The 12,568-nt window shown below is 46.1% G+C and overlaps 1 protein-coding gene across 6 annotated transcripts in view; it reads right to left on the bottom strand.

Annotated features, from left to right (window-relative positions):
* Positions 1-12,568, bottom strand: part of AP1G2 (adaptor related protein complex 1 subunit gamma 2) — a 154,970-nt gene that overhangs the window by 63,054 nt on the left and 79,348 nt on the right. For all 6 annotated transcript variants that reach the window (XM_063913592.1, XM_063913591.1, XM_063913590.1 and 3 more), the window contains 5 exons: positions 9,060-9,156; positions 8,805-8,881; positions 3,143-3,235; positions 2,090-2,170; positions 1,728-1,826 (listed from right to left, as the gene is read on the bottom strand). In XM_063913592.1, coding sequence (XP_063769662.1) covers positions 1,728-1,826; positions 2,090-2,170; positions 3,143-3,235; positions 8,805-8,881; positions 9,060-9,156 — 447 coding nt within the window. The remainder of the gene's footprint in view (positions 1-1,727; positions 1,827-2,089; positions 2,171-3,142; positions 3,236-8,804; positions 8,882-9,059; positions 9,157-12,568) is intronic.

Here is a 12,568-nt window from a genome sequence, read left to right as displayed (position 1 = left end):
CCCAGACCTGCATGTGAGTCCTCTACAAGCCCCAGGCCTGCATTTGAGTCCTCTACAAGCCCCAGGCCTGCATGTGAGTCCTCTACAAGCCCCAGGCCTGCATGTGAGTCCTCTACAAGCCCCAGGCCTGCATGTGTGTCCTCTACAAGCCCCAGGCCTGCATGTGAGTCCTCTACAAGCCCCAGGCCTGCATGTGAGTCCTCTACAAGCCACATGCCTGCATGTGTGTCCTCTACAAGCCCCAGGCCTGCATGTGAGTCCTCTACAAGCCCCAGGCCTGCATGTGAGTCCTCTACAAGCCCCAGACCTGCATGTGAGTTCTCTACAAGCCCCAGGCCTGCATGTGAGTCCTCTACAAGCCCCAGGACTGCATCTGAGTCCTCTACAAGCCACAGGCCTGCATGTGAGTCCTCTACAAGCCCCAGGCCTGCATGTGTGTCCTCTACAAGCCCCAGGCCTGCATGTGAGTCCTCTACAAGCCACTGGCCTGCATGTGAGTCCTCTACAAGCCCCAGGCCTGCATGTGTGTCCTCTACAAGCCCCAGGCCTGCATGTGAGTCCTCTACAAGCCCCAGGCCTGCATGTGAGTCCTCTACAAGCCACATGCCTGCATGTGTGTCCTCTACAAGCCCCAGGCCTGCATGTGAGTCCTCTACAAGCCCCAGGCCTGCATGTGAGTCCTCTACAAGCCCCAGACCTGCATGTGAGTCCTCTACAAGCCCCAGGCCTGCATGTGAGTCCTCTACAAGCCCCAGGCCTGCATGTGAGTCCTCTACAAGCCACAGGCCTGCATGTGAGTCCTCTACAAGCCCCAGGCCTGCATGTGAGTCCTCTACAAGCCCCAGGCCTGCACGTGAGTCCTCTACAAGCTCCAGGCCTGCATGTGTGTCCTCTACAAGCCCCAGGCCTGCACGTGAGTCCTCTACATGCTCCAGGCCTGCATGTGTCCTCTACAAGCCACAGGCCTGCATGTGAGTCCTCTATAAGCCACAGGCCTGCATGTGTGTCCTCTACAAGCCCCAGGCCTGCACTTGAGTCCTCTACAAGCCCCAGGCCTGCATGTGAGTCCTCTACAAGCACCAGGCCTGCATGTGTATCCTCTACAAGCTGCAGGCCTGCATGTGAGTCCTCTAAAAGCCCCAGGCCTGTGTGTGAGCACTCTGCAAACCTCGGGCCTGTGCACGCGCCTTCCACAAGCCACAGGCCTGCGTGTGAGCCCTCTACAAACTACAGGCCTGTATTTGAGTCCTCTACAAGTCCCATGCCTGCACGAGTTCTCTACAAGCCACAGGCCTACATGAGTCCTCTACAAGTCCCAAGCCTGCATGAGTCCTCTACAACTCCCAGACCTGTATGAGTCCTCTACAAGTCCCAGACCTGCATGAGTTCTCTACAAGTCCCAAGCCTTCATGAGTCCTCTACAAGCCCCTGGCCTGTGTGAGCAAGCTGCAAACCTTGGTCCTGCATGTGAGTCCACTGCTTTTCCCAAACCTGTGTTGGAGTCCCCTGGCAGCCCTGTAACAGCATATGAGCCCTACGCAAGACTTGGGCCACTGAGTGAGGCCTATGAAGCACAGTACATGATCTATGAAATGGCAGGACCATGTGAATGTTATTTAAGCCAAATATTTTTTTTTAATAGGTTTAAGCATATTTCCAAACCACTGTACACTAGGCAACATATTTTTGGGTTTATATATAAACAAGCTTAGCTTATGCCCACTCACCCGTAGGCCACTTGCTGATTTGGTTTCCACAATAGTGAGAACAGTTTCATACAAAACAGCATTACCAGCATTAGACTGTGTTTCTGTGCAAGTAGAAACCTGATAGAGAAAGACAATAAGCGTTACTGTATTACTACTGCAGTATCAGACTTCATACTGAATTGGTACATTCCAGAGGGACATCCTTTTTATCTGGGTCTCAAATGTCAGTATGTAGGTATTCTGGGACCCAAAGTGTTAGTATGTCATTTTGTTGGGACCACTAAAGAAGTGTTGACAATGCAATGTTCTGTAATAGAAGTTGTGTACATCTTCCGTACAACAGTCTTCTGTGTTCTGTGCTAGGCACCCTGTGTTCTTACCTGAGCAAGCAAGTCACTCATTGCATCACAGACGCTTTCATCATGCTGCCCTAAAATTCTCAATAGTCGAAGAAGACGGACCTGTGAATAAGCAAATGAAGACGGACCTGTGAATCATGGTGGTCATTCCGAGTTGATCGCTAGCTGCATTCTTTTGCTGTGCAGTGATGAGGCAAAAAAATCGTCACTTCTGCGCATGCGGTGCAATGCGCACGCGCGACGTACTATTACAATGAATGATGTAGTTTCACACAGGGTCTAGCGATGCTTTTCAGTCGCACTGCTGGCCGCAGAGTAATTGACATGAAGTGGGCGTTTCTGGGTGTCAACTGACCGTTTTCAGGGAGTGTTGAAAAAAACGCAGGCGTGCCAGAAAAAACGCTGGCGTGGCTGGGCGAACGCAGGGCGTGTGTGTGACATCAAAACAGGAACTGAAGTGATCGCAAGCGCTGAGTAGCTTTTGCGCTACTCTAAAACTGCACAAAAAAACTTTGTAGCCGCTCTGCGATCCTTTCGTTCGCATTTCTGCTAAGCTAAAATACACTCCCAGAGGGCGGCGACTTAGCGTTTGCACGGCTGCTAAAAACAGCTAGCGAGCGATCAACTCGGAATGACCACCACTGAACAAACAGTTTCTAGAACATGGTGATCAGTAAAGTAGGCGATGGGCACAATGAAAATGGGATATCAAGCTAATCTAGTAAACAACGCAATCACCTGGGGCAGCGGACTGGTGACATGTATGAGAAACATGCAATCCAGGAGTAATACAGAAATGGTGTACTTAGCAAAGCCAAATGTAGTAGACAGGTGGAACGGAAGTGACCTACTGGAGACATGCACGGCCAAATATGGAACAGGAGTCAGTGATGAGGGGAAGAATGGAATGTTACAATGAGGCACAATTACAAAAGAAAGCAATGTCATGATATGTATAGGAAATTAGAGGCAATAGGCAGTAGTGAAAAAACAGATTTAGTAAAGTGTAGGATAGAAGCAAAGCAGTTTAGGAGACAATTGTTACACACTGGCGTTTGGTAAGAGATACATTACCTGCAGAAAGGGATCAGTGATACCAGACACTGCGTGTTCTGGAGAGTAACCAGACATGATCTGTCTGAGTTTCTGCAGAAGCAGTGGGAGAATCTGGAGACCAGAATAATAAATACACCATAAATGAGTTCCCTATACTTTTACAGATAGATTATAAATAATCAACTGAGATTTTAAAGTCACAAATATAGTCAGTGTTATAAGACATCTGTTTATTTATGCTCATTTTATCATGCTAAAGATGTATATCAATCTAATGCCCTTATTTATCAATGAGTGATAAATTTCACTGTGAGTGATAAATTGAACCAGCTAATCCGCTCCTGTCATTTTTCAAGCACAGTCTGTAACATGGCAGTTAGGAGCTGACTGGCTGGTGCAATTTATCACTCATCGATAAATAAGGGCATAATTATGTAAATTAAAATATACCAAAGCTAGTTGTACCAAATACATTATCAAAGCTAATATATGCCATGAAGTCTATCTTTGACCAGCACTGTTAAACCCAAATTACATGGGTATATTCATATAATACATGTATTACAGACTTAAAAACAGAGTACTGTTGTTGATGGCTTGGGAATTGTGTTTTCAAAGAGAAGAATAATTAAACACAGCATGGTACATAGTTTGTCTGCCATACTATATCACCATGGAAACGTACCTGCTAACTAAAACACTTCCAATAATAATAGTAAAAAGACAATGACTAAAATAGGCTATTGTGATAATCAGAAGTCCATACAACTCTATAATATAACAGAAGAAATAAACTGAGGGCATTCATTTTTAAGCTGGAGCCGGTCTAACATCAGCTCTGCCCACATGTCATTTCAGGGATTTAGTTACCCACTTCATAAGCAAGGACATAAGCACAGCCGCTGCACAGCTCATTCTCTGGAAGCCATTCAATTCTTGCCAATAAAACTGAATTATGGTATAGTAACATTACAGCTTTTCCTGTGCTCCTTTATAGATGGCAAAGGAGAACCTGCAATGTTAGTGGCCACACAAGTAACCAGGGAAATCGCAGCCATCCCTAACAACTGAATTGCCCAATCAGCTCATGCTCGCTGCAACACCCATGTTGTCAATGGTGCCATCCGTACAATGAATATATACCACAGTGGGGTAAATTTACTAAGATTCGTATTTTCCCGTTTGAGGTCAAAGTTCAATCACGAATGACATCGAAAGTGTAAATATGCAACTTTTTGAATTGATTACGACTAATTTACTAAGCTGCCGTATTCTGCATTTTCGGGTTTTCCGATGTCGATGTCATTCGTTTTTTTTGACAGTGTTTTACGTGAGTGACTTGTAAAACACTGCCGACTTTAATACAATGAATCTCGGCCGGATCTGAGAGATCCATGCTGGGCTTCATTGTGCACCTTGTAAAAAAAAAAAAAAAATTTTAAATGTAAAAAAAAAATTGCGTGGGGTCCCCCCTCCTAAGCCAAACCAGCCTCGGGCTCTTTGAGCCGATCCTGGATGCAGAAATATGGGGAAAAAATTGACAGGGGTTCCCCCATATTTAAACAACCAGCATCGGGCTCTGCGCCTGGTCCTGGTTCCAAAAATACGGGGGACAAAAAGCGTAGGGGTCCCCCGTATTTTTGAAACCAGCACCGGGCTCCACTAGCTGGACAGATAATGCCACAGCCGGGGGTCACTTTTATACAGTGCCTTGCGGCCGTGGCATCAAATATCCAACTAGTCACCCCTGGCCGGGGTACCCTGGGGGAGTGGGGACCCCTTCAATCAAGGGGTCCCCCCCCCCAGCCACCCAAGGGCCAGGGGTGAAGCCAGAGGCTGTCCCCCCATCCAATGGGCTGCGGATGGGGGGCTGATAGCCTTTGTTCAAAGTGAATGATATTGTTTTTAGTAGCAGTACTACAAGTCCCAGCAAGCCTCCCCCGCAAGCTGGTACTTGGAGAACCACAAGTACCAGCATGCGGCGGAAAAATGGGCCCGCTGGTACCTGTAGTACTACTACTAAAAAAATACCCCAATAAAGACAACACACACACACCTTGAAAGTATAACTTTAATACATCCATCCACACCTCCATATACACATACTTACCTTATGTTCCCACGCAGGTCGGTCCTCTTCTCCAGTAGAATCCATGGTGTACCTGTTGAAAAAATTATACTCACATAATCCAGTGTTTTAGGCTCCTCGGTAAATCCTTTTGTAATCCACGTACTTGTAAAAATAAAAAAACGGATACCCGACCTCGCACTGAAAGGGGACCCATGTTTTCACATGGGTCCCCTTTCCCCGAATGCCTGGAACCCCCTCTGACTTAAGTCCAAGAAGGTTTCATCAGCCAATCAGGGAGCGCCACGTTTGGCACCCTCCTGATTGGCTGTGTGCTCCTGTACTGTCTGACAGGCGGCACACGGCAGTGTTACAATGTAGCGCCTATGCGCTCCATTGTAACCAATGGTGGGAACTTTCAGGTCAGCGGTGAGGTCACTTTCGGTCAACCGCTGACCTGAAAGTTCCCACCATTGGTTACAATGGAGCGCATAGGCGCTACATTGTAACACTGCCGTGTGCCGCCTGTCATACAGTACAGGAGCACACAGCCGATCAGGAGGGTGCCACAACGTGGCACTCCCTGTTTGGCTGAAGAAACCCACTTAGACATCAGTCAGAGGGGGTTTCTGGCATTCGGGGAAAGGGGTCCCATGTGAAAACATGGGTCCCCTTTCAGTTCGTGGTCGGGTGTCCCGTTTTTTTATTTTTACAAGTACGTGGATTACAAAAGGATTTACCAAGGAGCCCTCTACACTGGATTTGGTGAGTTGGATTTTTTCAACAGGTACACCATGGATTCTACTGGAGAAGAGGACCGACCCTCGTGTGAACATAAGGTAAGTATGTGTATATGGTGGTGTGTATGTATGTATTAAAGTTATACTTTCAAGGTGTGTGTGTATTGTCTTTATTGGGGTATTTTTTTAGTAGTAGTACTACAGGTACCAGCGGGCCTGGTTTTCCGCCGCATGCTGGTACTTGTGGTTCTCCAAGTACCAGCTTGCGGGGGAGGCTTGCTGGGACTTGTAGTACTGCTACTAAAAACAATATTCATTACTTTGAACAAAGGCTATCAGCCCCCCATCCGCAGCCCCTTGGATGGGGGGGACAGCCTCGAGCTTCACCCCTGGCCCTTGGGTGGCTGGGGGGGGGGGGGGGGACCCCTTGATTGAAGGGGGTGACTAGTTGGATATTTGATGCCACGGCCGCAAGGCACTGTCTGTCCAGCTAGTGGAGCCCGGTGCTGGTTTCAAAAATACGGGGGACCCCTACGCTTTTTGTCCCCCGTATTTTTGGAACCAGGACCAGGCGCAGAGCCCGGTGCTGGTTGCTTAAATATGGGGGAACCCCTGTCAATTTTTTCCCCATATTTTTGCAACCAGGGCCGGCTCAAAGAGCCCGAGGCTGGTTTGGTTAAGGAGGGGGGACCCCACGCAATTTAAAAAAAAAAAATTATAACATTTCCCACCCCTTCCCACTGAAAAACATGCACGGATCTCATGGATCCGTGCATGCCTATACAAACACGGGATAAAAAAGCAGGTCTGGGTTTTTTTAGCACTTTTTCACGATTTGTATTTCAGCACGGCAGTGTTTGGCTATTGTCGGCAGTGTTTGTGTTTTGCACTTTTTAGTAAATGACCGATTTCTAGCAAATTGCAGGCGTATTTGACCGATGGTGTATTGATTCGTGATTTTTTCCTAGGACTTCAAAAATATTACGAATGCCCTCATCACTGCCGAGATTTTTGCTTAGTAAATTACCGAGATGACACTTTGAAGAAAAAACGGCATCTCGGTCAAAATCGGGACCTTAGTAAATATACCCCAGTGTGTGTATTCAGCTGCATTACACCTAGGAGGCCAGATTCTGGGTCGTATTCAATGCCGATGTTCAGAGTGATTTTGTAGCTAATGCGCATGTGTGATCATGCAAAAAAAGTCACATTAAGCATGCGTCCTGATTATGTGCCAACAAAGTCGCAGTAACCTGCAGGAAGTACTGTATAGGCACTGCATGGGGCATTACTGGGGGGATGGCTAGAAAGGCGGAAAAAGAATGTCAAGGCATGCCACTGAAAGATGCTCTACCGCTCATGGAGGAGGCCAAACACAGACAGAGAAAATGCGTCTGCCATAGGGTTGCTGTAAGTTGCCATGGTGTGGCCGACATTTGCATTTTTACACACTGGATGGTTAAGCATCGTCTATAGATGCTGCTACAACTGGGTGTTTCAGTCTTTGCACATTTATAGACGTACACCAGGGATGCATTTTTCTCGAGGCAATTCGTAAAACCGCACACGTGACCTCGGCAAAAGACAATAAAGTGGCTGCTTCTGCGTGTGACTCAGATGCAAATAACATTTTCAATCACCACTTTAATATTGCTGCAGAATGGGCGGATTAGCAGGAGGGCCAGTTAGAAGCGGCATACTCCATCCCAGGATCATTAGACACACAACGGAGCAGCTCCGAGTTTTCCTCGGAGGGGAAGGACCCAATATGCTCCAGGGGTTAGTGAGCTAGATTTGTCCACACAATGGGAATGCAACACAAAACACAGACAGCTCTTGTATCTAGCATATGTTATCCAATCAGCATCCTAATGACCACTTTTCTTTCTACCCCAATTTAATAAAACAATCTACAGGTTAATTCAATCACAAACAATATTCCTTATGCTGAGACCTTTTAGGCCTTCTTTGGCAAGTAGAGCTCCTATGCATTTGTAATTGTTTAGGATTAGACCAAGCCGCCCTCCCTCTTTCCATTTTAAACTGTACAAGTTATATGGTGATTACACATCGAGTCTCATCACGTAACAGCTGCACAATCTGGGAATTATGTAGTCTTTCTGTAACAAAAACAGACACTGTGTCCCACAGCTCAGACCTTGAGGGTGCGTGAACATGGATATCAAGGAATAGAAAATACTACTGAGGCCATCAGCATTTCCTTGCACTAGTCCTGCTCTGTGTATAGCAATACAGTTTGTGGGTAGCAAGCCAAAGAGCCATCTCTTGACCACTGCACAAAATAGTACATCAGTGTCTCTAGGGCCCAATTTAGGAGAAAAACGTTATTCTTTTTGGAACACACTCTTCTCCATGACTCTCTTTTGTAAGAACTGCTGCGTAGCTTTCATTTGTACGATAATATAAGAATGACAAAATATTCTCTGCAAATCTAAATAACTGGTAATAAATAATAAATAATTACGGTGTAACCACAAATTACTGTAATCAGTTGTACTGACCAACCTCTGAGAACAACAAGAGAACTGACAAAAGTGTTTAATAATAACTCAGTCATCAATGATACAAATCCAGCATCTAACAAGCATCTGCATTAACCGCTTTTTGTCTCTGCTTGGCAAAAGGCAATAATAGATGGAAGTCCATGCAATAGAATCGAAGATGTATGCATAATATTGATACTAACAATGAACTGAAAATACTTGTCCAAAAGCTTATATTTTATTTTCTTAGGGAATTTTTTTTTTTTTTCCAAACTATCCACTTCACTTGTTAATATTGGGATTTTAATTATGAAGGGACACCATGCACAACTCTTTATATGCCATAACCAAATCACAGATAAACTCACCTTGCGAAAACGTTTACTTGCTGGAGAGTGTCGCTGGCAGATTTCGGTGACCAAGAGAACCGCACCATATAGCACCCCTGAAAATAAACACCCCACCATGCATGTGAAATATGCAGAAGACGAGGCATGTAATTATCGCTCTGCTCCCTTACAGCTAAATTGTCCACCTCCAACCACCACACCTCCTCATCCCATGATCCTTCAGTCATTAGATACATGTACATACACCGTGAATAGTAATCCCACCAGTCTTACCATGCCTCTTCTCCCCCAGTAGCTCCTCACTGGCAGGGATGAACATTTCCACTAATTCAGGGACCTTTCTGATAATGTGCACAGCGCAGAGTACTGCCTGTGGGTGAGAAATGCAAGTGAGTAGAAGTGGCAGAATGGAAGTAATAAATGATCAATAGTGAGGAGCGACTAAAGGAGAGAAGGAACAACATTTGTAAAGTATCAGGGCTGATTTTGCAAACTAGTTTAATCATTTTTAAAGTTTTCATACTGTGCATTCTCAAGAATTAAGCATGTGCAAATACAGTGCATCCGGAAAGTATTCACAGCGCTTCACTTTTTCCACACTTTGTTATGTTACAGCCTTATTCCAAAATGGAATAAATAATTATTTTCCTCAAAATTCTACACACAGGGGGTCATTCCAACCCATTCGCACGTAGTTGTTTATCGCTGCAGTGCGAATGGGTCTGGAATGCGCATGCGCGGCAGCCGCAATGCACGTGCGCGAGGTTACGTCGCGTCTAATGAAGGAAGCGGTCGCAGAGCCGACCGCAGAGAAGATTGACAAGAAGAAGGCGTACCTGGGCGGATCCTGACCGTTGGAGACCGTTTTCGGGGAGTGGTAAGGAAAACGCAGGCGTGTCCAGCAGAACGGAGGGCGGATGTCTGACGTCAAAGCCGGCTCCAGCATCGCAGAGATCGCCGCACAGGGTAAGTATGTCCAGGGCTGGTCTACTTCTGCTTGAAATTTTTTTTAGCTTAGCAGGGCTGCACAAGTGATCGCAGCCCTGCTAAGCTAAAATACACTCCCCCATAGGTGTGTACTAGTTAATCGCAGCAGCAGCAAAAAGTTGCTGGCTGCGATCAACTCTGAATGACCACCACAATACCCCATAATAACAACATAAAAAATGTCTTTTCTTAGATTTTTTGCACATTTATTAAAAATAAAAAACTAAGAAATCACATGTACATAAGTATTCACAGCCTTTGCTCAATACTTGGTTGCTGCACCTTTGGCAGCAATTACAGCCTCAAGTCTTTTTGAATATGATGCCACAAGCTTGGCATACTTATCTTTGAGTAGTTTCGCCCATTCCTCTTTGCTGCACCTCTCAAGCTCCATCAGGTTGAATGGGAAGCGTCGGTGCACAGCCATTTTCAGATCTCTCCAGAGATGTTCAATCAGATTCAAGTCTGGGCTCTGGCTGGGCCACTCAAGCACATTCACAGAGTTGTCTTGAAGCCACTCCTTTGATATCGTGGCTGTGTGCTTAGGGTCGTTGTCCTGCTGAAAGATGAACCATCGCCCCAGTCTGAGGTCAAGAGCGCTCTGGAGCAGGTTTTCATCCAGGATGTCTCTGTACATTGCTACATTCATCTTTCCCTCTATCCTGACTATTCTCCCAGTTCCTGCCGCTGAAAAACATCCCCACAGCATGATTCTGCCACCACCATGCTTCACTGTAGGGGTGGTATTGGCCTGGTGATGAGCGGTGCCTGGCTTCCTCCAAACATGACGCCTAGCATTCACGCCAAAGAGTTCAATCTTTGTCTCATCAGACCAGAGAATTTTGTTTCGTATGGTCTGAGAGTCCTTCAGGTGCATTTTGGCAAACTCCAGACGGGCTGCCATGGGCTTTTTACTAAGGAGTGGCTTCCGTCTGGTCACTCTACCATACAGGTCCGATTGGTGGATTGCTGCAGAGATGGTTGTCCTTCTGGAAGGTTCTCCTCTCTTCACAGAGGAATGCTGTAGCTCTGACAGAGTGACCATCGGGTTCTTGGTCACCTTCCTGACTAGGGCCCTTCTCCCCTGATCGCTCAGTTTAGCCGGCCGGGCAGCTCTATGAAGAGTCCTGGTGGTTCCGAACATCTTCCATTTACGGATGATGGAGGCCACTGTGCTCATTGGGACCTTCAAAGCGGCAGATATTTTTATATACCCTTCCCCAGATTTGTGCCTTGAGACAATCCTGTCTCAGAGGTCTGCAGGCAATTCCTCTGACTACATGCTTGGTTTGTGCTCAGACATGCACTGTCAAGTGTGGGACCTTATATAGCCTTTCCAAATCATGTCCAATCAACTGAATTTACCACAGGTGGACTCCAACTAAGCTGTAGGCCCATCTCAAGGATGATCAGTGGAAACAGGATGCACCTGAGCTCAATTTTAAACTTCATGGCAAAGGCTATGAATACTTATGTACATGTGATTTCTTATTTTTTTATTTTTAATAAATTTGCAAAAATCTCAAAAAAACTTTTTTTCACGTTGTCATTATGGGGTATTGTGTGTAGAATATTGAGGGGAAAAAATAATTAATTCCATTTTGGAATAAGGCTGTAACATAACAAAATGTGGAAAAAGTGAAGCGCTGTGAATACTTTCCGGATGTACTGTACGGGCAATCTACAGTCATACACATTTAACCTGCATCTTCACTTACGTCAGAAGGGTTATAACTAGGCTGTAACAGTGCGCTCATCCATAGGCAAAGTTCAGTGAAGGCTATGCAGAGTCAGACGTAAGTGTAGGGTACACTCTAGACGATATGTTGTCTATTCCTGTGGATCCGACCGACATATCATGCACATTATCCAGTGTGTACGGACTATAGGAACTCCCGCAGGGCATTGATCGCATCTTCTGATCTGTCTGCAGTGCAGGAAGATCAGAAGATATCTTGAACTCCTGGAAGTGTCCACTGAACGATACGTCACACGGTAGCGCAATATTAGGATTTTTACTTACCGTAAAATCTCTTTCTCTGAGTCCATCTGGGGGACGTTGTGCATTTACACTTGGGGTTAGAGTGTGTGAGTATGGCGTTCGGCACAAGCTATGAAAAGAATGAACTCCTCCCCCTCTAACCCCTCCCATCAACCCCCTGTTCACAGGAAGTACTCCCCAGTAAAAGTTTAACAAAGCCGAGAGAGAGAAAACAAAACCAACAATCAATAACCAGACAAAAGGGAAGGGATCGCAGCGTCCCACAGATGGACTCAGAGAAAGAGATTTTACGGTAAGTAAAAAAATCCTAATTTCTCTATCATCCATCTGGGGGAAGCTGCACACTTATACTTGGGTGATATCCCAAAGCAAGCCAAAGAGGTGACGGGGGGACAGGCGGGAAATCCGTCCCTAAGATCAGACGCCCAACAGAGGCATCCCCGCCATACCAAAAGTATGGAAACAATAGAATCCTGTGAAGATTGCCGCTCTACACAGCTGCACAATAGAGTCACCTCCGTGAACAGCCCAGAAGGTCCCAACGGCCTGAGTCGCACAATTCCGCAGAGGGTTAGGAACAGGAACAGCAGAGGACACATAAGGCTGATGGAAAGCTGATATGACCCAATGAGCCACAGTGTTCTTAGAGACTAGTCAACCTCAGTGTGGCGCACCACTAAGAACTAACAACGTGTTCATACGGCGAACTTAAAAGGTTTCAGTTCACGGTTGGTCTTGAACCCAGGTCACTATATACACTAGTCTCTAGCATTAGTGTGCTGAGCCACAGCTC

This window comes from Pseudophryne corroboree, chromosome 1, assembly GCF_028390025.1.
Source record: "Pseudophryne corroboree isolate aPseCor3 chromosome 1, aPseCor3.hap2, whole genome shotgun sequence".
Taxonomy (NCBI): domain Eukaryota; kingdom Metazoa; phylum Chordata; class Amphibia; order Anura; family Myobatrachidae; genus Pseudophryne; species Pseudophryne corroboree.
The sequence above is the reverse complement of the archived record's forward strand: the minus strand, read 5'-3'. Positions and strand labels throughout refer to the sequence as shown.